Source organism: Cynoglossus semilaevis, chromosome 4, assembly GCF_000523025.1.
Source record: "Cynoglossus semilaevis isolate Cse_v1.0 chromosome 4, Cse_v1.0, whole genome shotgun sequence".
In the NCBI taxonomy this organism is placed as follows: Eukaryota; Metazoa; Chordata; class Actinopteri; order Pleuronectiformes; family Cynoglossidae; genus Cynoglossus; species Cynoglossus semilaevis.
The window spans coordinates 19,149,697-19,173,310 of NC_024310.1; the positions used below are offsets into that span (position 1 = coordinate 19,149,697).

The 23,614-nt window shown below is 41.1% G+C and overlaps 3 protein-coding genes across 3 annotated transcripts in view; 1 reads left to right on the forward strand and 2 right to left on the reverse strand.

The window, feature by feature from the left end:
* nox4 (NADPH oxidase 4) overlaps nucleotides 1-7,654 on the reverse strand; it is a 22,114-nt gene extending 14,460 nt beyond the window's left edge. Inside the window, exons 1-4 of the mRNA XM_008309805.3 lie at nucleotides 7,161-7,654; nucleotides 6,483-6,578; nucleotides 2,872-2,982; nucleotides 1,507-1,591 (exon numbers count right to left, since the gene is read on the reverse strand). Coding sequence (XP_008308027.1) covers nucleotides 1,507-1,591; nucleotides 2,872-2,982; nucleotides 6,483-6,578; nucleotides 7,161-7,217 — 349 coding nt within the window. The 5' untranslated portion in view covers nucleotides 7,218-7,654. The remainder of the gene's footprint in view (nucleotides 1-1,506; nucleotides 1,592-2,871; nucleotides 2,983-6,482; nucleotides 6,579-7,160) is intronic.
* Nucleotides 7,655-10,575: 2,921 nt separating this feature from the next.
* naalad2 (N-acetylated alpha-linked acidic dipeptidase 2) lies at nucleotides 10,576-21,230 on the forward strand. Its single transcript, XM_008309808.3, has 20 exons — nucleotides 10,576-11,159; nucleotides 11,709-11,820; nucleotides 12,020-12,206; nucleotides 13,446-13,547; nucleotides 13,630-13,755; nucleotides 14,799-14,879; nucleotides 14,985-15,090; nucleotides 15,587-15,680; nucleotides 15,771-15,866; nucleotides 16,490-16,575; nucleotides 17,323-17,442; nucleotides 18,158-18,240; nucleotides 18,314-18,377; nucleotides 18,489-18,556; nucleotides 18,634-18,725; nucleotides 18,820-18,910; nucleotides 19,411-19,675; nucleotides 19,767-19,848; nucleotides 19,941-20,033; nucleotides 20,557-21,230. The coding sequence occupies exons 1-20, from the start codon at nucleotides 11,078-11,080 to the stop codon at nucleotides 20,744-20,746; spliced, it is 2,220 nt and encodes a 739-aa protein (XP_008308030.1). The 5' UTR covers nucleotides 10,576-11,077; the 3' UTR covers nucleotides 20,747-21,230.
* Nucleotides 21,231-21,967: 737 nt separating this feature from the next.
* LOC103378563 (protein NLRC3-like) overlaps nucleotides 21,968-23,614 on the reverse strand; it is a 6,201-nt gene continuing 4,554 nt past the window's right edge. The window contains exons 11-12 of the mRNA XM_008309826.3: nucleotides 22,929-23,144; nucleotides 21,968-22,827 (exon numbers count right to left, since the gene is read on the reverse strand). Of these exons, the coding sequence (XP_008308048.2) occupies nucleotides 22,468-22,827; nucleotides 22,929-23,144 (576 nt within the window). The 3' untranslated portion in view covers nucleotides 21,968-22,467. The remainder of the gene's footprint in view (nucleotides 22,828-22,928; nucleotides 23,145-23,614) is intronic.

Consider the following 23,614-nt stretch of genomic DNA (forward strand, 5'->3'; position numbering starts at 1 on the left):
AAAAAAAAAAAAAAAAAAAGGTTTTTTTTTTGAAAAGCTGTACGGGGTTGGTTGAAAGCTGACCTTTTGGTCCACTCTGCCTCGTATCAAACAGGCTTTATATGATCCGACAAAACGTAGCACGTAGCCACGGACACCGCTCGCACGTTACGGCTCTTCTGTTGTGCTGGAAACCAACCAAAGGTTTCCAATCAAGCGTCTGTCAGGGGCCTCTCAGCCACTTCTGTCGGCTCCTGGCTTAAATCTGTCTCAACCTGTCTCCTTTGTCAAGGGTTTAGCAGGTTAATGAGCACGCTCATTTCCCACCGCTCACTTCTGAGTGGAAGACGGCTCGGGAGCCAGTTCTCCCCAAAGCCTGAGGGAGTGAAAATAACTTCGACCAGCAGCAAGCAGAAAACATACATACATATATATATATATAAATATAAATATATATACATATATATATATATATGTATACTGTAATTTCCGGACTATTGAGGCACCTGAATATTTAAAATTTAAAAAGAAAAAAAAAATAATGGTACACATTTGGGCCGCACTTCTCTCTATAAGCCGCAGGTGTTCGCGTTGTAACACGGGATATTTACACACAAAGATGTTACACTGAAAGACTTTTTTCCCTTTTCATTAAATAAATGCTTTTTTTCCCCGAACAGTGCCTTTAACACGGCTAGTTACATGTTAGCTCTTTCCTGCTTCGGCGCCTCCACCATAATTGGAGAGCACAGGGGAGACTCAGTGATCTGCTCCAAGGCCGAAGCTAACGTTAGCTCCAGGGCTAACTCCGTTCACTTTTTGCTTGTCCTCAGCAGAGGTAAACAGAAACAGGGAAGTTGGGGTCTTTATTATCAGCCACACCGACCACAACAGAACATGAACAGAGTTTTAACAGCTCCTGTATAACCAACTCACGCTACAACGCGACAGCGGTAACAAGCGCTAGCGGTACGAACTTCGTTAGTTTGAGCCGCAGGGTTCAAAGCATGTGGAAAAACGTAGCGGATTATAGTCCGGAAATGACAGTATATGTTAAATGCATAAATATAAATGTAAATAACTGTGTTTTTGTGGATTTGTCCACAAAAGCTAGTCCTCAGGTTAACAGAGTGAACCTGACAGATGATTGGTTGATTAGAACTGCTGATCTCAGTCGACCGGTCCGCCAGTTAAACTGTGACCTAATGAATAAAGGGAAAGATCCTCTGTAAACAGGAGACGCATTAGACAAGCAGCTGCAAGAAGAAGCCGTCATGTCATTGGAAGAGACTTTGAGGGAGAGCGCACGCACACGTGCACGTGCAGCCTTATCCCCAAACTTAAACCAACATCAGCGTCTCAAACCCTTATCCTCTACTAAGGGTTAGACGAGCGGGGTTCTGTCTGATTCTTACCAGGTGTCGGTTTCTAACAACATTACTGTTCATTAACTTGACTTTCTATCTTTTAGGAGAAGTTAAAAAAAAAAGACAGAAAAGAACAGAAAGAAAAAGGGTCATGTAGTACCAGAGAAAATGCAGATGGTCACTCCACAGGCCACGTGAAACGTCTTGCTCTTGTCCAGCAGCCGGCGTGTCTTCCTGCTCGATACCTGTGTGACAGTAGAGAAAAATGTTGGTACATGAATCACTAGGTTTAGTCCAATGTTCTTTCTGTATTTGTAGAATTAATATCTACTACTTTTTGCTCCCTTATTTTAAAAAAAAAATACAGGAAAAAAAATAGAGTCATTGTCTAATGCAGGCATGGGCAAACTAAGGCTCTGGGACCGGATGCGGCCCGTTCCGCTTTTTAATCCTGCCCGCAAAACTTTTTCAGATTATATAATTTATTTATATTATCATTTTAATTCTGCCTTTTCCCTGCAATACCCACATTTCACCAATAGATCGCGCAGAAAATGATAAAAGGATTTTAGCATTTTAGCTTTTATGCATGACTTTTACATTTTTTTACATTACAATTAAATTGTAGAAAAATGTTTCCTAAGTCAACATGTCACTATGGGCAGGTCTACAGTCTGATGTCATATCCCTACATGCTCACTGACGCACTAGCATACCGCAAGGAAGTCAGAATTACACAAATGTTGTGCTAATGCTAGCATTAGTTTTCCTTTACAGCAAGTAGATCACTGGTTTGATTCCTTTGTGGAGTTACCATTTCTTCCCATGAGTGCATAGATCTTCATTACACCACTCCCTCCCTCCCACCAACCAAAAAAAAAAAACGCAGATTACATAAACAAGCCTCCAGTCACTAGGTGGCAGCAACTCATACAGTGCTTTAAATAAAATAATAATAAAATAATACAAGTTCACAATAAGTCAAAGGTGGGACCAAGTCATTGCTTTGCAAATCACAAGTAAGTCTCAAGTCTTTGCACTCAAGTTCGAGTCAAGTCTCAAGTCAAAATAGGCAAAGTCCGAGTCGAATCCATGTCAAGACTGAAAAGCGTCAAGTCAAGTCCCAAGTCCTGCCGTTTCTGTTTCGAGTCCTTTCGAATCCTTTCAAATAAAATAATAATATATTTACACAGATCACTTTGGGTTTTGGAGAAATTATCAAGTCTTGTCGAGTCAAAAGGGCTCGAGTCCAAGTGAAGTCACGAGTCACTGATGTTAATGTCCAAGTCGAGTTGCAAGTCTCTTTACATTTTGTCAAGTCGAGTCTAAAGTCATCAAATTGATGACTCGAGTCTGACTCGAGTCCAAGTCATGAGACTCGAGTCCACACCTCTGCAATAAGTATTTTCAAAACCACTGCTCTAAAACTGACCGTAGGTGTGAATGTTAGGGTGTAACCCCCGACTTTTGCCTGTTGACTTTTGGGAACAATTCGTTGTTCGATTCGATTCGATTCGATTCTTACCGTGTTTGTTCCTCTTATGAAGGTGAGCAGTGAGCGACACATTGGCAACAACACCAGGCTACAGTTCAGGTTCAGTACAGACGCAGATGCTCTGCTGATGCACAGACCAAGCTGGGAAACACACAAAAACACACACTGTTACACAGGCCATCATCAAGAAAGCTGAGACGCACCTTGATTTTCAGTGAAACAAAGCACTTTGTGCGTATTTATGTACTCAGCCTCTACTAGATATTTAGGGATGATCAGAAATTTGATGTTCAATACAAAAAAAAACCCCACAGATTTCTCAGATTTTTTTTTTTTTTTTGTAAAATATAAATATTGTATATTATACTACCAACACCGAGCACGGATCAATGACCAGGTAAGCAACAATAGAAAATAAATAAAATAAAATTTGCCTTAAGGTCTGGTCATAGGACCAGATTCAAAGGGTTTGCGGGCCAAGCTTAGGCCCTGAGCCAGGAGTTTAAAATCACAGCTTTAAATAGATTTTTTTTTTTGTAGACATAAAATCCCTTCCTGAAAAACATTGCATCAGATCTTACTAATAACAAGCAAAAAAAATAAATACTAGCATGTCATCATCACTGAAGGTTTGGTGCCAGTGTTTTTAGAAAAATAGAATCATAGATTCAAATGCTGTGATATAGAAAACACTGATTTCAAATATTCACTGCAATGTCACATTTTTTACAACTACCCAAATAGGAAGGAAGTGATGGAGACCCTGCAGTACATCTGACATATGAGAATGAAAGTCAAAAGCTAACGCTAAAAAAATCTGACGCCTTAAATCCTTAGTAAGTAATGCTCCTGCACATTAACCTTAGAGGAAAAGCAGCTGATGGTAAAACCACATGCAGGCGATCCGATATCCTAAACTTCACCCCTCTGGCAAGGCATTTAGTGAGAGAAACGGGCCTGCCCACACTTGCCCGGTTGCACTCCACAGCTCAACCCGTGCATGAATAGCTCGTACATGATGCTCGCTGCCCTGACTTATTTTGTCACTTATTTCATTCTCTCTCTCTGCTGCTGCTGTTTTGAAAGAAAAAAACAAAACTGCACGACAGGCTCCGTCTGAGGGACTGCTTCCAGAAAGGTCACCATAGCATGGTTACAAAGGTCAAATTCAAATTAAACAACTACTGTGTACAGAATTAAGGTGATATATATATATATACCGTAATTTCCAGACTATAAGTCGCTACTTTTTCCACACGCTTTGAACCCTGCGACTTAAACAATGATGCGGCTAATTTATGGATATTGATGTGCTAACAAAGTTCATACCGCTAGCGATCGATGACTTTTCTGGTAGGCTACTGTGTGTTATACTAGTAGCGTATGGCCGTGTGCGCGAGAGAGAACGTTAGCGACAGTTGAGAGCAGTTTGTAGCCCTGTCGCGTTGTAGCGTGAGTTGGTTATACAGGAGCTGTTAAAACACTGTTTATGGCTGATAATAAAGACCCCGACTTCACTGTTTCTGTTTACCTCTGCTGGGGACAAGGACAAAGTGAAGGGAGTTAGCCTCGGAGCTAACGTTAGCTTCGGCTCTGGAGCAGATCATCATGTGCATTCAAACTGAGGACGGGGCGCCGAAGCAGAAAGGAGCTAACATGTAACCACCCGTGTTACAGGCATGGTTCGAAAAAAAAAAAAAAAGCATTTATTTAATTAAAAGTGAGAAAAAAATATTTCTGTGTAAATATCCCATGTTACAAACGGAGAACCACTGTAACAAAGATCATCGCTGGAAAGCAAACAGGACGTCTGTCTGAGCCGGAAAAACCCGGATGGATGAGAGCGAATACGTGTACGTGTGTGTGTTTTCTCCGGAGACAAAGGACACTTTCACTGACCCTCACACACGACCTTGTGACGGCAATTACACCAACGTCCCTGTGAATTTGCCCGGCTTTGCCAGAACGCTCAGAATCATTACAACTGTTTGAGGAAAAAAAAAAAAAAAAAAAAAAAAACCTGGGACGCACAGTAATTGTTTAAGTCTGTTTAAAGTGACTTTACTTGTTGGTATTATTAGAGCTGCAGACAGGAACGGGGGAGAAGGACATGAAGTGTCGGGAGTAAAAGCGAGCACCCTGACTGGAGACACTGACTTTGGTTTCCCGTGTAAAGGAAAAACTAAATCGGAAGAAGACAAAAGGGAGAAGAAGAAAGGAAGAAAAAGAGTGACACTTTTGGAAAAAATATCTGGAAACAGGGATGTGGGTGAAGACAAGCAGGAAACACAAGGCGAATGTAGTTGATGTTGCAGTGATGGATGGGAGTGCTGGAGAGAAGAGAAGCTAAGGCTTGGGGAGGAAAAAAAAGGTAAACTAAACCAATTCACTTGAGGGAAATCAGAACGTGGACTTGGGAGTTAAATGTCCCTGAAATAAAAAAAAATCACATGGATGGATCGCAGCATGTGGAGTGTTTAGTTCACAGACCTGTCCTGTCTGTCAAACCTTTACAGTACATTCAAATATAACAGAATTGATGTTCAAACTCAATTTTGGATGTGAGTTATTGAACAAAATAATTGGTGGAAATGTGAGGTTTAAAAGATGTGAAATTTGTAATTACAAATAAGGAAACGGGATACTCGCACGTGGTGACAACTGGTTAAAATCGAGGTAAAAGATATTCAGACAACATAAACGGCGATCAAGAAATTATCCAATCTCAGAGAGCCGAAGATCAAGTTGAAGGTAACACGCAGCCGCGAGACACTTGATGGATGGGGGCAAAACCCGGGGTGAAGGTGAGGGCACACTTTTCAGCCAGGTTCTTAAATGGAGCCAGAGACCCAGACAGGAAGAAGACAGGACGGCAGGTTATCTGTTAACCTTGAGAATGAAGGAAGATACTCCTGTTCTGGAGGAGGAACACGGTGCATCGTTGACACAGGGAACAAACAGTGACGTGCAAAGATGGTCTGGAAGGCGCCTAGAAAAGGAAGGAGCGCAGCAGGAAGATAAGGGGAATTAGGGTGATTGGGGATGACGACACTCTCTAGATTTCTCTGGGTCAACATCAGGTAAGGTCTTAAGGTGAAGATTGCGCCACCTGAATATTGTAGGTTTAATCAATTTCGACCGGTTTGCCAAGGTAAGCGGAAGATATACCTAAGGAATTAAAAAAAACTATTATTATTATTATTGACTCCAAGCTGTTGGACGGTTAACTATTTCTGTACACCATCACGTCTGCAGGTCTGGATATGCTGGTGAGTCACTGGGGCCTTTTAGAGGATTTACACAGATACTCTGGTGGGGTTTTTTTTTTTTTTTTGGTTTGTTTGTCTTCTAATCTAAGGCCTCAGCGAACGATGACACAGAAAGGGTTTAATGTCACGACGGTTCAAGTGCGCGGTGCCTCAAAGTGCACAAACAACAAATGATATAAAAGATACTTTTGATCATGTTTCCTTATGTGCGTTGTGTTGTGTTAATGTTTTTAGCGCATGCTGCAAAAAATGACTTCCCATTAGGGACAATAAGGGACGGGATCCGAGTCTGGATCTGGATCTGGATCTGGATCTGGATCTGGATCTGACTCGAGAGCATGGGGTGTGCGTATACAACATTTCAGGACTCACCCCAAGCATCTTGTAGAGGTAGTAATACTGCGGTCCAGTAGAATACAGCAGGAACGTCTTCACAAACAGCCAGGTGTTAGCTCCCATCCACAGAATCTACACAAACAGTAAAAAAATTTAAAATAGTTGGGAAAAAAAATATTTATAAAAAAGTTAAATTATAGACATTTTCTAATTGTAAATCATGCTAAAACATTTTATTCAGTAAAAATAGTTAAAGCTAGAAAAAAATATTTTTAAAAAAGTTAAATTATGGACATTTTCTAATTGTAAATCATGCTAAAATTGTGAGAGATGTTCTGTTTTAGGCTGGAAATCAACTTTTCCTGGGAACAAGGAAAGCCAAGGAATTTTAGCAAGATAATTCCCGACTTTACACAACTTTGCACAAATCAAACAAAGATGTTATTTGGTTTTGTTTAGTTATTGTTGTTTTTTTTGTAGACGTATATTGTGTATACAGTCACTTTTTATGTATAATTACGGGTTGATAAGGATATTTAGAATACAATAAATCGTGAATCGTAATAAACGGAAGTAAACAGTACCAACGGAAGTCGTTTTCAATTCCTTTGATGTTTATAACTTTTTAAAAAAAAAAATTTTTTTTAAGTTTTCTTTTTTCCCCCCTTACCAGCACCAAATGCTTTACTCAAGTTTTCTTTTTTTTCCCCTTACCAGCACCAAATGCTTTACTCCCTCGTTGGCCACCCAGCTCCGCAGCGACACAACCATGGTGTCCTTCCTCCTCCGGGTTCAGTCAACTGCCCGAACCCCACAGCAGAACCTCCCCGAGCCGTTCTTCTCCTCCGCCTCCTGCTCCTGTCGGAAGCTCCGGCTCTCTCCGTCTGTCGGTGTTCGTCCGTGTGCGGCCACCACCACGCGCCGGCCGGTATCTGCTGCTGCTCCTCCTGTTGCTGCTCCTGCTGAGGCCAGTCTGCTCCGTGAAAAGTTTGGACTTTTTCATCTCCTACGTCCGACCAGATTGAGCGGCGAGGAGTTCAGCGCTGCTCCTGCCGCATCTCCGTGTCCTCCTCTCCTCTTGTCTCACCTCATATCATCTCCCAGCGCCGCCCTTACACCCTGACCAAAAAGTGCACCCTCATAAAAGTTTCGAACAGGGAGAGGAACAATAGCCACCACTAGAGGGAGCCACGAACAAAATAATGCACAGTAATTCTGTACTTAAAGACCATGGCAATACATGTTAGACGCTGTCGTTTGTCGTTGAGGTCTTGAACTTTTGTTGTTATTATTATTATTATTATTATTATTATTATTATTATTATCATCATCATCATTATTATTATTAATAATATAAATTTGAATTGGTATTGGAATAAGGAAACACAACAAAAGGTTCATTATTGAATGCAATAATTCAAAAGAAAGAACTCATATACAGTAAAGACATATGCCAGAAAAAAAATAAACAAGCATCTAAACTGAAACTAAACGCTGTCACAAAGTTTACAACACAATTCACTTGACATCTGGCCAGTATACACAACCAATACACAAACAGAATGCATCCATGGGTGGCTCTATCTGCAGAAATGCAGCCCCAAACTCTGAAGGAGTGCTTGAGTTGTTGTTGTCTGCAGACATTTCCCGTGCCACTCAGCAGCCTCCAGGTCATGGCCTCAAACTCAACAACCTGAAATCCGTGTTTGATGTTTAATGCAAACAAACATGGAGATATTTTAAAAATAATAATAATAATAATTAAAAAAAAAATAAGTAAAGGATTTCAATGAACAAACAAATGAAAATTCATAATGAAAAAAAATTCCTTAAGGGCAACAGAGTTGATGATTTTGAGATCTCAGCTATGGGCAAACCACCAATGCACTTGTTGGAAGTGCAGCCCTGCACCATTACAGAGCCTACAAAATGCTCAGCGGAATATTTGAAAGACTCCTGATATATTGGCTAAAATCCAAAAACCAACGGTTCCCAATCTGACTCATCTCCACTCACCTCAGTTCTTGTGCATATTTGAACTTTTTTTGACCCAACTTTAATTCTTTTTTCTACTTGTGGAGCCCCTTTTTTTTTCTCTGTTTCTTTGTGGTCACTGGGCTGTTCTTACTCTTATTTATACTGGTGTAAAGTTCACTTCTCAGCAGCATGTGTTTTCTTGCCAGACACATATGTCACCAGAGAGCAGTTTGCAGCTGCCTCCCATTTTTCCCTGCTCTCTAGCCTCAGCCCCCCAACCACTTTTACACAGTTACGAGAAAAAGAAAAAAAACCCTTCAAATTAAATAAAACATGAGCAATAACAAGTTGACCTAATGTTTTCTTATTTCTCTAGCATAGCATTCGGAGCTGTAGCTTGTGTCCTCCCCACATTCCTGAGGACAGTCGCCTCTCCGCTTTACGCTCCAGCCCACTGCATGAAAGAGATGGTGTCCAGCCCACACACCTGTTCACAAAGGCAAGCCGGGTCGGGCATCACTGCAGCCCGCACGCTTTAACTGTGGGAAAATATGTGTGTGTGATTTCAAAAGAGGATGCACAATCAGCTTTAATGAAGTTACCGATAGAGACCAACAGACTGCCTTCTGTTGAACACACAGTTCAAACTCTTAGATGATCAGCAGCTTTTGTTCTGGGGGCATCTATTTGGGGCCGGGGTCTTTTAAAAGGGAGTCTGCGGCAACGAAAGCGATCGTAGATTTCGCTGGGTGGGATTTTTTTTTTTAAGTGGTTAATCCCAATGGATGAAGACATATGCAGAAGGAGATAGGGGAGGGTAGGGGGTAGAGGGGGTAGAGAAGGACAGGAGTGTTCTAGGACAGGAGGTGCTCTCTGAAGAGCTGAGTTTTCAAGAGTTTCTTGAAGATAGATCTGTTCTAGTCGTGCTTGGTTAGGTCATTCCACCAACATGGAACAACCCACGAAAAAAGCCTGGATTGGAAGTTTCTCGGAGTCAATTTTGATGGAGATGTCGTGTTGTATGGTTGGCTTGGCTGGGAAGACCAGTAGTTCAGTTTTGGAGGGGTTTAGCTGGAGGTGGTGGGCTTTCATTCATGTAGATATGTGGAGTCAACAGGTCAGTTGAACAGGGTCCAGTTTCTTAAAATGCAAGACTAGGTCCTAAAACATGCTAACAAGTGGTTATTTTGTGTTTAAACGTCCAAAAAGTATTTTATGTGAATATTTCAAAAATCATCCAAAACATGCCTTACTATAGCCTTACCATCCTGAAAATATCCATAAGAATAAAAAGTCCCCGAAATGCACTAAAATGCAAGATTATGTCCTAAAACATGCTACCAAGTGATTATTTTGTGTTTTAAACTCCAAAAAGTATTTTCTATGAATATTTTAAAAATCACCCAAAACATGCCTTACCATAGCCTTACCTTCGTGAAAAAATCCATAAAAATAAAAAGTGCCCGAAATGCCTTAAAATGCTAGATTATGTCCTAAAACATGCTGCCCAGTGATTATTTAGTGTTTAAAAGTCCAAAAAGTTTTTTATACGAATATTTCAAAAATCACCCAAAACATGCCTTACTATAGCCTTGCCATTGTGAAAAATCCATTAAAATAAAAAGTCCCCGAAATACCTTAAAATGCAAGACTATGTCCTAAAACATGCTAACAAGTGGTTATTTTGTGTTTAAAAGTCCAAAAAGTTTTTTATACGAATATTTCAAAAATCATCCAAAACATGCCTTACTATAGCCTTGCCATCGTGAAAAAAACCATAAAAATAAAAAGTCCCCGAAATACCTTAAAATGCAAGATTATGTCCGAAAACATGCTGCCAAGTGAATATTTTGTGTTTAAATGTCCAAAAAGTATTTTTTATGAATATTTCAAATTCAAATAAATATACTCCGCCAAAAAAATAGATTCTTAAATCAAAATAATAAGTTACTCTCTCATTAAGATGAGATACTAACTCATAATAATGCAGTGCCGTGCCGGCAGGCGTAGCCTAGCACAGACCGCGCACTCTTTTTACACTGTGCACCTCCAAATTATTGTCACCAAACTTTTTAAATGTCCTAATTTTATATGATAACGCAAACATTTCCAAACATTGCACCTCAAGCACAACTCGTTTGGTTTTTTACGAGTTAGCTGTTTGTTGCTCAAAGTAACCAGGCTCATCCGAGAGCGTGAGCTCAGCTAATCAGCCCATTATTTGTTATTGTTGTTGAGGTAGTATCCACGTGCTTATCTTGTATCAGTGAGTTGAAGTTATCACTGTGCACTTACTTTTACTGCAGTGCAGTGTTATTTCAGACGGCGATAACGTGTCAATTACGCCGCTCTGATACACAAGCACAGCAAGACTTTGGCAGAACTTGTGTCCAGAGAGCATTCCTGGCTGTATCGCCCCAACTTTCACTGCACTGGTTTCTCTCGCTTCTTTTTTTCTTTTTTTTCTTTTTTTTTATGCATGATACTGACTGTCACCTCCTCCCTCCAACTCCTCCCTCTGTCTCTCGGTCTCTCCCTTCTTCTCAGTCTCTCACTCCATTTTTGCACTTCCCCCACTCTGCGCTACTTAAACAAATGTCTCTCTCTATCACTGTGGTCCAGTGTGTGGAATATAGGTTAGCCATAGTTTCACGATGAGGAAGGAGAGCAGGTTGTTGAGGACAATTGGTCAAGCTCTGGTAGTGACTGCTCTGTTCTTCTTGGGTTTCATCATAGGTAAGCCGATTTTTATTTTTTTATATTATTGTTATTATTATTATTATTGTGGAAAATAGTTAGATGATGACTTAGAGAAATGTGTGTAAGCAGCAGTGAAGCGCTTCTGTCACTCAATATTACACACTTTTACACAATTAAAATGTTGTTTTGGCTAAATATTGGTGGTGGTCTTGTTACACGAGCTTCAGTTTGTCACCACTGTGCAACTTCTCTGAGGTTAGCACTCACCATCTACAATCACACCAGCAGCCAGATCTGGACCTAAGGTGAGTTCACATGGTCCAAGTAAAAAAAAAAATTTCTGCTTAAAAAGTGGTTTCATCTTTTTCAAAAAAAAAAAACAACAACTATTAATTTCTTTCATATTTTTCTAAATGGTTGGATTTTCCAACTAGCAGTTAGCAACTGCTGTGCTAAGGTGATGGATATACTGTATATTTGAACTAAAGTGTGTTTTAGTTTACTACTGAATTTTGTTCATGAGGGGCTTCCAATGTAAGTGTAAACTTACATGACTTGTACCACGACTTGTGTTGTTTCCCGTAGGTTGGTTCGCAAAGAACACAAATCAGCCGTCTGCAGACAAGGACGCTTCCAATAAGTATCTGAGAGAGTTTCTGGTTGAATTCCAGCCTGACCAAATCAGAGATCATCTGAGGTAAACATACAAAATCTGTTACCAGGGTTTTTACCAAGCACTGAAAACCGTATTTTATGGACTTTGTCATCATAGCAGTTTTGGAGGCACAACATTTCTCATCAATAAATGTTGTTAAATTTTTTCATTTAACTCACAATTGCAGTGAAGGGAAACAACAATTCAAATGAAACTCATTCAACTCTTTCACTCTTGGCAGAAAGTTTACACAGCTCCCCCACCTGGCTGGAAGCGAGCAGAACTTAAAGTATGCAGAGCAGATCCAAAGTGAGTGGCAGGAGTTTGGCTTGGACTCAGTGGAGATGGTTCCATACGACGTGCTGCTGTCTTACCCCAACAAATCGCAACCCAACTATATTTCCATAGTGGATCGGCTTGGCAGTGAGGTACAGTGTACATGAGTATTGCGTATCACAAGGGTTCCAAACATACGGCCCGTGGACCAAAACTGGGCGCTTGGGGTTTCAATCTAGCCCACTTGATGAATTTTTAAAAAATAAGAAAAGTACACTTCATGTACAATTATATTTCATTATAATGAATTTAAAATATATCATATATAATGCCATATAAATTAGAGTTATCTGATATACCGGTACATGAAAACAAAGGGGGAAAACATGGATTTGTATGTGTGGCCCCCTGAACCAAAATGACTATTATTGTTTTGTCGTTGTACAATTTTCATTTTCATACCATATTACATGGTGCACTTTGACTTGCTTTACCCCAAATATGCAAAGATTTCGTCAACAAAAGCTCACATAGCTCGCCTAAAGATCACGCAGATGCAATAAAAGTCACACTCGTCCAGAACTTGTAACCAACCTTTTAAGTCTTTGTCACCACAAACCTGCAAGACAGCTCATTCCAGTCCAAGGTCCCTTTACAGCCCCGAGTAAAGATAATGAGAGAGTACAGAGGCAAACAAAGGGATCTGGATCAGCCATTTACCATTTATAGCTGCTGCTGCTGTGATAGGCTAAAGAGGTTTGGGTTGTTTTTTTTTTTGTTCGTTTCTGTAGGGGCAGAATTTCTCACTGAATTTGAAATACTTGAAATGTAAATCAAACTACCTCTCAAAGAAATACGTTACTTAATTCTTCATTTTTTTATTGCGCAATTCATTATTTTGGCTAACGTTTAGCCTGGATATGAATGCAGTGCATTTCAATTAGTCCTACAAGACTAAATTTATACAAAACTGCCACTAAAAATAATAATAATTATAATAATGAATATTATTATTGAACTAAAATAAGTAGAAATTAGTTCATATAAATTCATCACATATATGATATATTTAAAAAATATATATGTTGATTCATATATATATGTTGATGTTAAAAAACATATATTGGTCAATGTAACGTAACTCATATTTAAAGTTTTTTTTATTAATAAATTACTATTAAAAATTAGTTACATATTTATCACATTGATTACATTCAAAATAATATATGGTGATTCCAGTAAAAAAAAATATATATATAAAGGTAAATATAAGGTAACTTAATGAAAACTTGACCTCATATTTAAATCTTTGATATGTATATATATATAAAAAAACACCAAAATGATTGTGACTGTTTTGCCAAATTCCCTTTGACTTCTTTCCTCTGCAGGTTTTTAACACATCATTGGCAGAGCCTGTACCACAGGGCTACGAAGACGTCTCCGACATTGTGCCTCCGTACAGTGCCTACTCTGCCAAAGGACAACCCGAGGTAAGGAAAACACACACATACACACACACACGCACATACCCACACAGCACACAGAACACAAACTTCTCTCTTTCTCTATCAGGGCGATTTGGTTTACGTCAACTATGGTCGTACAGAAGACTTCTTCCAGCTGCAGAGAGAAATGGGCATCAATGTCACCGGGAAGATTGTCATTGTCAGATATGGGAGAATATTCAGAGGCAACAAGGTAAAAAAAAAAGGAATGAGTCACTAACCTGTCAAGTTAGTGACTCATTCCACAGTCAGGTTGCAGCAACCGCAAAAGTAGAGAGACCTGGGGAAGAAGCTGTTCATCTGAGATGGCAAAACATAGTTCACACCATCAGTTTGATTGCCTTTCATGATGTAAAGATTTCCCGGGTCGTCTGCATAGCAGTAGTAGCAAGTATAGCTAAACAAAAAGTACTAGACAAGGAATAGATCCCTGTGGACCTCCACAAAAAAAGAAAAGCCAAAGAAGTGCCTGTAACACAGCTAGATACACGTTAGCTCTTTCATGCTTCGGCGCCCCGACCGTAGTTGGAGACTTAGTGATCTGCTCCAGAGCCAAAGCTAACATTAGCTCCGGGGCTAACTCCCTTCACTTTGTGTTTGTCCGCAGCAGATGTAAACAGAAACAGGGAAGTTGGGGTCTTTATTATTAGCCACACCGAGCACAACAGAACATAAACAGTGTTTTAACAGCTCCTGTATAACCAACTCACGCTACGACATGACAGGGCTAGCGGTATGAACTTCGTTAGTTTGAGCCGCAGGGTTCAAAGCATGTGAAAAACGAAAAGCGGATTATAGTCCAGAAATTACAGTATATGCCAAACTGCTCTCAACTTGCACTACCATTCTCTCTCTCTCTCTCGCACGCCCCATTCACATATACGCACACAGCCATTCACAAACAGACATACGCTACTAGTATAACACACAGTAGCCTACCAGAAAAGTCATTGATCGCTAGCAGGATAAACTTCGGTAGCCTGTAATAATCCATGGATTAGCCGCGTCATTGTTTAAGACGCAGGGTTTAAAAAAGTAGCGTCTTATAGTCTGGAAATTACGGTATATTCTATAACTTGGGACATTTGGGTATAGCGCAAGCTATCACTTAAGGTTTTATAACAATAAAATACATTGAATTTTGCACATCATCAACTCTGTCTCTTTTTGCCTGCCAGGTTAAGACTGAATTTTGCACATCGTCAACTCTCTCAACTGTCTCTTTTTGCCTGCCAGGTTAAGAACGCCATGTCTGCTGGAGCAAAGGGAATCATCATGTTCTCAGACCCTGCAGATTATTGGGCTGCCGGAGTACAGGTACTGTATCTTCAACGTCTGTGAGTCAGTGACTAAGAAAAAAAAAAAAAAGAATAGAGGACACTGGAACCAATAGAAAACAAGTGTTTGTGTTTCGGTGGACAGCCCTACCCAGATGGTTGGAACCTGCCTGGTGGCGGAGCTCAGCGAGGAAACGTTCTCAGCCTTAATGGAGCAGGTGATCCGCTCACACCGGGGTACCCCGCTAAAGGTGTGTAATAAACACTACCGTAATTTTCCGACTATAAGCCGCTACTTTTTCCACACGCTTTGAACCCTGCGGCTTAAACAATGATGCTAAAATGCTAATTTATGGATTTCTACGGGCTAACGAAGTTAGCAAGAGCTGTTAAAACAATGTTTATGTTCTGTTGTGCTCAGTGTGGCTGATAATAAAGACCCAAACATCCCAGTTTCTATTCTGCGGACAACCGCTGCTGCGGACAAGCACAAAGTGAAGGGAGTTAGCCCCCGGAGCTAATGTTAGCGTTCGGTCTGGAGCAGATCACGAAGTCTCTCCTGTGCATTTTCAACTACGATCAGGGCTCCGAACCACAGTTGGGGAAAAAAAGCATTTATATAATGTATACATTTAGTGAGTGCGGCTTATATTCAGGTGCGCTTAATAGTCCAGGAAATTACAGTACCACGTGTGTTGTGCATTAGTGGAACGTGCTCTAATATTGGACGTCTTCTATCATTTTTAGAATACACTTTTAGACTCGACACAGAGGATGGAATCGGACTACCTAGCATTCCCGTGCATCCGATCGGCTTCCATGATGCCGTCCCACTGCTCCAGTACTGATACTGTGTAAACTCTATTCGATTTTTGGCAATAGAGTTCCAATTGGTGTCGGCATATGTGAATTATTTCCAATCATTCAACAGGAATATGGGAGGACCAATCCCACCCAACAACTGGAAAGGTGGTCTGAATGTGTCCTATAGGATCGGCCCAGGCTTTACTGAAGAATTCAGGACTCAGTAAGTGTTTTTTTTTTTTTTCACAGAGTGAATGTGATCTTTGGGCTTTTCCAGTCAATTGTTTCCCTGCAGACTCTTTACTAACTCTCTACTGTTCGGTCTACATTCCTGTTTTCGACCGTGGCTCTTCCCTTTTACTGCTTTAATTACTTAATGGCTCATAGCCAGCTGCAGAACAAGGGAATCCTTGTATTATCGGAGCGTAACCACACACATTAATTCATCCATCCATCCATCCATCCATTTTCATCCGTTACCGGGTCGCAGCGGCAGCAGTCGCCACCCAAATCACACTGCACCGTACCAACCCCTGAACCTTCCTGCGGGTGGTGAGTCCACTGGAAGGTACCAACCGCCCTGACAGGGATTCGAACTCGCCCAGGAGATGAACCTTGGGGTTCCACAGCAATAACAGAGACATTGCCTCTGGGCCAAAGCGGAATGGAAATTGCCGTTTTACAGCTTTGTCTAGTTTTAAACAACACTACTATTACTATTCTTTAGTTATCCATCCGATAAAACTTTTTTTTTTTCTATCTTGATATCCTTGGTTCATCCACATGCATATTCCTTGCTACCTACTCTGTGGTTATTACTCATCGATAATAACCTGTCCGTCTCAGGAAGGTGCGTATGAACATCCACACGAACAACCAGGTCACCAGGATCTACAACGTCATTGGGAGAATCAGAGGAGCCCTGGAGCCAGGTACAGTTTAACTCTATAATCTGGGTCTTATGACACATTCAAGAAGCGCCTTTTTTTTTTTTTCATTTCAAAATCCAAGTGGTGACTTTCTACCAATATTTACAGACAAAAAAATGAATTGCTTTAGTTATCCATCCGATAAAACATTTTTTTTTTCTATCTTGATATCCTTGGTTCATCCACATCCACATGCATATTCCTTACTACCTGCTCTGTGGTTATTACTCATCGACAATAACCTGTCCGTCTCAGGAAGGTGCGTATGAACATCCACACGAACAACCAGGTCACCAGGATCTACAACGTCATTGGGAGAATCAGAGGAGCCCTGGAGCCAGGTACAGTTTAACTCTATAATCTGGGTCTTATGACACATTCAAGAAGCGCCTTTTTTTTTTTTTCATTTCAAAATCCAAGTGGTGACTTTCTACCAATATTTACAGACAAAAAAATGAATTATCAGCAAAGTAATGATAGTCTTTACGTACACGAGGGTGATTCAAAAGGTCAAATGAAAGAAAATATATATCAATGAGATTAACGAAGCTATTTATCTACTTCTCCTCATTTGAATCCAACGGTTTTCCATTTCTCCATTAGGGAATTCCCACTGCGTAGAAGTCCTGCCTGCGTCACTAGGACGCAATCTACTAGTATTTTCTGAATGCGTTTCAATATGAAATCTTTTCCCAAAGGACTTGTCGCTCACTCTGCTTTATGTTCATTTGTGTATTGCGCACCTTGCAGACAGGTATGTGATTTTGGGAGGACACAGAGACGCCTGGGTGTTTGGTGGAATCGACCCCATGTCTGGAGCGGCGGTCGTCCATGAAACCGTCAGGAGCGCTGGAAAACTACTCAGCAAAGGTACATGTTGGTTTAAATCAGGGGTGTCAAACTCATTACCACCAGGGGGCCACATCAGCAATATACAGTTCCCCTTGAAGGGCCAGTTATAAATGGAAAACTGTATAGATCAGGGGTCCTCAACCCCCGGTCCGCAGACCAGTACCAGTCCATAGGTCATTTGGTAGCGGGCCGCAGTGGGATACAGTGAAAAAAATGTACTTAATTTTTTACTAATTTACTTCATTCAAAAAAAGTCATATCCATTTAAAGATAAAGATAATCTGGCAAAAAAATAATCTAATTTTAAATGAATAGGTCATTCAAACTCTGATACCGTCAGAATAAAAGTATAAAAGATGTTTTATTTTGAAAATTTAATACTCAGTACCTTACTACTGGTCTGTACTAACAGGTGGTACTGGCTGACCAGTCCTTGGAACAAAAAAGATTAGGGACCGCTGGTATAGATGGAACTACTCCATAACAGACTAAAACCTGTTTCTGCATTGATTATTATTTGATTGATTCTAAAAACTCAGGTTAAGAAACTCTGCGTCATAGACTTTACTAAATTCTTTTTAAGCTCCCGCGGGCCACACAAAACGGCTTGGCGGGCCACATTTGGCCCCCGGGCCTTGAGTTTGACACGTATGGTTTAAATGAAAAGTGTACATACTGTAAGATGGAACCGTCTGTACTCATTGTGTGTGTATGTGTGTGTGTGTGTGTGAAGGCTGGAATCCACAGAGGAGTGTAATATTTGCGAGCTGGGACGCGGAAGAATTTGGACTTCTGGGGTCTACAGAGTGGGCAGAGGTAAGTACGTTAAACCTTCGCAGCATTAGCTTCCTCCATGCACACATGATAACCACACCCGTTCTCTCCAAAGGACAATGCCAAAGTGCTGCAGGAGAGAGCTGTGGCCTACATCAATGCTGACTCAGCCATAGAGGGTAACTGTGTTTCTCAAGTGTATTGTCGATGTGTTGTATTGTAGATTGGAGATAGATTAGACTTCGAGGCTAAGCTGGCGTTGAATCGATTTTGCTTCTCAAAATCCACAGGCATGTACACACTCCGGGTGGACTGCACTCCGTCACTACACACCGTGGTGTATGACCTCACCAAGCAGGTGAGTAGAACACAGACCGTGCAAACAGCAGATATTTCATAAAACCAGGATGTTTGCTTAACAATTATTAATTGTAGATAGCAAGTCCAGAAGAAGGAGAAGAAGGACTTTCTCTATACGAGAGCTGGCACAAAAGAGACAACTGGACCGATGATCGAGATGCTCCAAGGTATCATTAATAAATTAAGGTTTTATCAAAAAGTGGAAATTCTGATCTGCCGGAAAGTAATTCCAACATCAACTTACCAAACCGATGTTTGTAGGATCAGTAAACTGGGCTCCGGCAGTGATTTTGAGGCCTATTTCATCCGTCTGGGAATTGCTGCAGGAAGAGCCAGATACACCAAGAACAAGGTACAGTATTTCATAGTACTTCCTCATTTACCCACACTGGATTATATATAACACATAGATTAGAAGAACATCCTCAAAAGGAGGCAAAAATCTTTGGCTGGGTTTGCGACTTATACTTAGGTACGACCTATAAATGAAAATATATAATTTCACGTTTGTTATTTTCACTCTGACTTCCGCTAGAGGGCACTGCAGGCTTGTGTATCCTGTACCACTGAAAATGTACATGTTCGTTATTTTCACACTGACAGCCGCTAGAGGGCACTCTAGCTGTCCGGAGCAACATTTTTTGGAAGGAGCGACTTTTCTTTCTCTGGATATGATTTTTTCTTGTTAATTATGCATTTTTTGGATGGAGCGACTTTTCTTTCTCTGGATATGACACATATGATTGTCGTTTATGAGTAAAAGCGAGAACACAGTCTGAGCTATTTGACCTTTGTTTACTATGATATGTGCCGTGTGTAAAATGTCCTTTTCGTGTGTTTGTGCACTTCAAGAAAACAGAACGGTATAGCAGCTACCCTGTCTATCACAGTGTGTACGAAACCTTTGAGATTGTGGAGAAATTTTACGACCCCACCTTCAGAAGGCTGCAGGCTGTGGCCCAGGTCAGAGGTGGCCTCATCTTCCTGTTGGCAGATTCCCAGGTTCTGCCTCTCAGTGCTAGCCAGTACGCAGTCTCCCTAAAAAAGTACGCCCAGAGTATCGCTCAGCTGGCCCAGAAGCACCCGCAGGAGATGGAGAGATTTGGAGTGTCCTTTGGTGAGTTTATTACAACAACAAAAATACCAGTTGGGTTTTGACTTTTTCATTATTTATTTGCCCCTCTCCTGTTCCTACTGTTGTCCTGCAGACTTTCTATTTTCTGCTGTGGAAAACTTCACTCTCGCAGCTACGGATTTCCATAAGCGTTTGGAAACCATTAACACAGCAGAGTAGGCGTCATTAACTTGCAAACTATTTTTTTTTTTTTTTTGCTATTATTTTACGTTTCTGTGTGCTGATGTGTTCGGGTTGTGTATCTCAGTCCTCTGCAGGTTCGTGTCATGAATGATCAGCTCATGTATCTGGAAAGAGCCTTCATAGACCCACTGGGTTTACCTGGTAGACCCTTCTACAGGTGAGATGATCTTTAGTCTGTTGGACTGGACTAAATAGTCCACTCCTTCTCCTGCTATTTGTGAGCATGACTTTAGAAGACAACACATGACTACTATACTAGATAAATACCTGAATACTCAGGTATTTATCATGGGTAGTAACTCTCCCCTCTGCATATAAGAATAGGTATTAATTCTATTAATTCTCCAGTATATGTATATATTCTTTTGGGGATGATGGATGTATATATTTTATAGTCTATATCTAGTATTGAGATCAATCTATAACTGTTCTCTTGTAATGTCAGCTAAATCTGTGTTTTGTTCCCTGGGATACCTCAGGGAATCTGTCTCGGCCCCATTGAAAACTACTCCAAAAGACTGTAGTCTGTACACAACTCTGTTTAGATGCTTTGTTACTGTAGGCAAAGTGAAATAACAAAAAAAAGTATAGCACTAAGTTGCTAAGGATTTAGATTTAGTTAGATATCTAACTTTTTTTATTTTATTTTTTTTACTAAAACACATTCTACTCTGTTTCAGACATGTGATCTTTGCTCCCAGTAGTCACAACAAATATGCAGGGGAGTCTTTCCCTGGAATCTACGACGCACTGTTTGACATCGAAAACTCTTCCGACCCCCAGGAATCTTGGAAAGAGGTCAAGCGCCAGATCAGTATTGCAGCATTCACCGTTAACGCTGCAGCTATGACCCTGACACCTCCTGCATGAAGTTAACAATAAGACTCAGAACTAAAGGAATACTGTGAATTGTGTGGCAAGAGGAGAGACATGACAATAAATACACGCTTGTACGGAGTGGTGCAGGACCCACAATACGCCATGGTCGAGAAACGAAGAACTGTCTTTTACGCTTTTTCAACAGAATTGTTATGTTGCTCACTGAATTAAAAAATATTTTATTTCTATTTTTTTTTGTAGAATCTAAATATTGTTGTCAGAAAACACAATTTAAACGCTCAGTGCAAATAGATGAAGCCAAAACAGATAGAAGATTTTTACCTTAATTGAAATATTTAGAGTACAATTCCAAATGTAAGTACACTGGATATACACCATATGACCAAAATTATTGGCTCGCCTGCCTTGACTCCTACTACGAACTGAAGTGCCATCCCATTCCTAACCCAGAGTTCAATATGATGTCGGTCCACCTTTTGCAGCTATTACAGCTTCAACTCTTCTGGGAAGACTGTCCACAAGGTTGAGGAGAGTGTTTATAGGAATTGTTGACCATTCTTCCAAAAGCGCATTGGTGAGGTCACACACTGATGTTGGTGGAGAAGGCCTGGCTCTCAGTCTCCGCTCTAATTCATCCCAAAGGTGTTCTATGGGGTTCAGGTCAGGACTCTGTGCAGGCCAGTCAAGTTCATCCACACCAGACTCTGTCATCCATGTCTTTATGGACCTTGCTTTGTGCACTGGTGCACAGTCATGTTGGAAGAGGAAGGGGCCCGCTCCAAACTGTTCCCACAAGGTTGGGAGCATGGAATTGTCCAAAATGTTTTGGTATCCTGAATCATTCAAAGTTCCTTTCACTGGAACTAAGGGGCCAAGCCCAGCTCCTGAAAAACAACCCCACACCAGAATTCCTCCTCCACCAAATTTCACAGTCGGCACAATGCAGTCTGAAATGTACCGTTCTCCTGGCAACCTCCAAACCCAGACTCGTCCATCGGATTCCCAGATGGAAAAGCGTGATTCATCACTCCAGAGAACGCGTCTCCACTCCACTCGGTTATTCATTTGAAAACATTCACAACATAATAACCTGTTCAACAGGTTAAGTTGTGGCGCTTTGGCCCAGAGGCAATGTCCCTGTCATTGGTGTGGAACCCCTGGGCAAGATCGAATCCCGGTTGGGGCGGTTGGTACCTTCCAGTGGACTCACCACCTGCAGGAAGGTTCAGGGGGTTTGGTACGGTGCAGTGTGATCTGGGTGGCGGTCATGGAGACTGCTGCCCCCGCGACCCGATAACGGATAAGCGGATGAAGATGGATGGATGGATGGATGGATGGGACAGGTTAAGTTGCTTTTGATGTTGTTTTTCAAACGCAGCGATGTGCAGCTGTTGCCCATTGTGCCTGCGGGGGGCTCAGCACTGTCATGTCTTGAACCTCACTGCAGATCTCTGCTCCTTATCAGTGCCCACCGTACTTTCTTTCTCACGCTGTATATTTTCTTTATGCGTTCATGACCGATCAGAAAGATCAGTGTTTTCCAAACTTTTTAAAAGTCACAAACCTTCGCAACCCAAGACAATAGACATTATTCATAAAGAAACATTATGCGAGACGACCAAAAAAAAAAAACAATCTCTTGCGACACCTGAAAATCTCTTGCTACCTAAATTTTTTCCTAAATGTACAAAAGTGCTTTGCTATATATTTAGTATACGTAGGTACACAGAACAAGCCTACTATATCTCAGTTCATACATCTCGCTGTGTCAACTCTCTGAGGCACTCCTTTAGGTTCTCTACCCTGTCTGCAGGAGCAGTCTGGATTTTGTGCTCCAACAGCTGCTTCACATTGTCCAGTCCACTCACTTTAGGGGTGTGGCGCGGGAAATAGAAGCCGCTGAGCAGATCAAAGTGACATTCGGGGGAAAGCAGGCCGCACAAAAAGCGCAGGAACATATCGTAGTCCCCGAGAGGTGAATTAAGAGTTCGCTCCAAAGCACACTGAACCAGTTCTTTTGAGTTGAACTTGAACTTGAACAATCCTGAGCCCAGAACGTTCTTACCCTCGGGGTGGAACATAAAAAAGACATAGAAAGCAGCCATGAATTCCTTTAAAAAAAAGAAGTGATGAAGAGGATTTTTTTTTTTTTGTGATGGGCACAAACTAATAAACATGTTATACTGTTGACGTTTGGTTCAGGCAGTGTTACCTGAATGGTGAGGTGAATAAAGCAGAACGTCCTCCTGTTGTCCGAGTCTGAAGCTGTGAGCTCCGTACACAGGCCGGACAGTACCGTCACCTCTGTCGTTCTCAGATCATATAATTGTAAGTCCTCTTCGGAGAACACTGTGGTCTTCTTCTCCAACATCTTTAAAGCCATGAGCCCCATCATTTTCAGCTGATGTTGGTCCTGTGGCGACCAGCTCTATGTGGAAACAGAATCGGAAACGTTTTTATTGTCAGGGAGGTTTCCACCTACGGGCAATTTTGCAGTGCAGCGTGCAAATAGTAGGTTACAGTGTGTAATACGTGGCCCATACTTTTTCTCTGGGGACCCATATTTTAAAAGTCACAAACCTTTGCAACCCAAGTCAACAGACATTATCCGTAAACTCCTGGGAAACATGATGCGAGACGACCCAAACAAAATCTCTTGCGACCCACCTGAGGGTCACAACCCAGTCTTTGGGAAACTAAATGCACTAAAGGACACTGAGCCCATACAAATAAAGACAATTCATATTGCCACCCCATCTACTGCAGTTAGAGAGACAATCTTAAACAGGGTTGAGTATTATTATAAAGAGACAACGGATAAACACTAGACACAGAATCTTGGAGATGGAGCAACCAGAACAGGAGGAGAAAGACATTTAAAAGCATAAATCTTACCCT

Coding starts and splice junctions, on each gene's coding strand:
- naalad2 (XM_008309808.3), top strand. CDS start 11,078: ATGAGGAAGGAGAGCAGGTTGTTGAGGACAATTGGTCAAGCTCTGGTA. Junction 11,821..12,019: donor CAAATCAGAGATCATCTGAG/GTAAACATACAA, acceptor CACTCTTGGCAG/AAAGTTTACACAGCTCCCCC. Junction 18,557..18,633: donor TGTATGACCTCACCAAGCAG/GTGAGTAGAACA, acceptor TATTAATTGTAG/ATAGCAAGTCCAGAAGAAGG.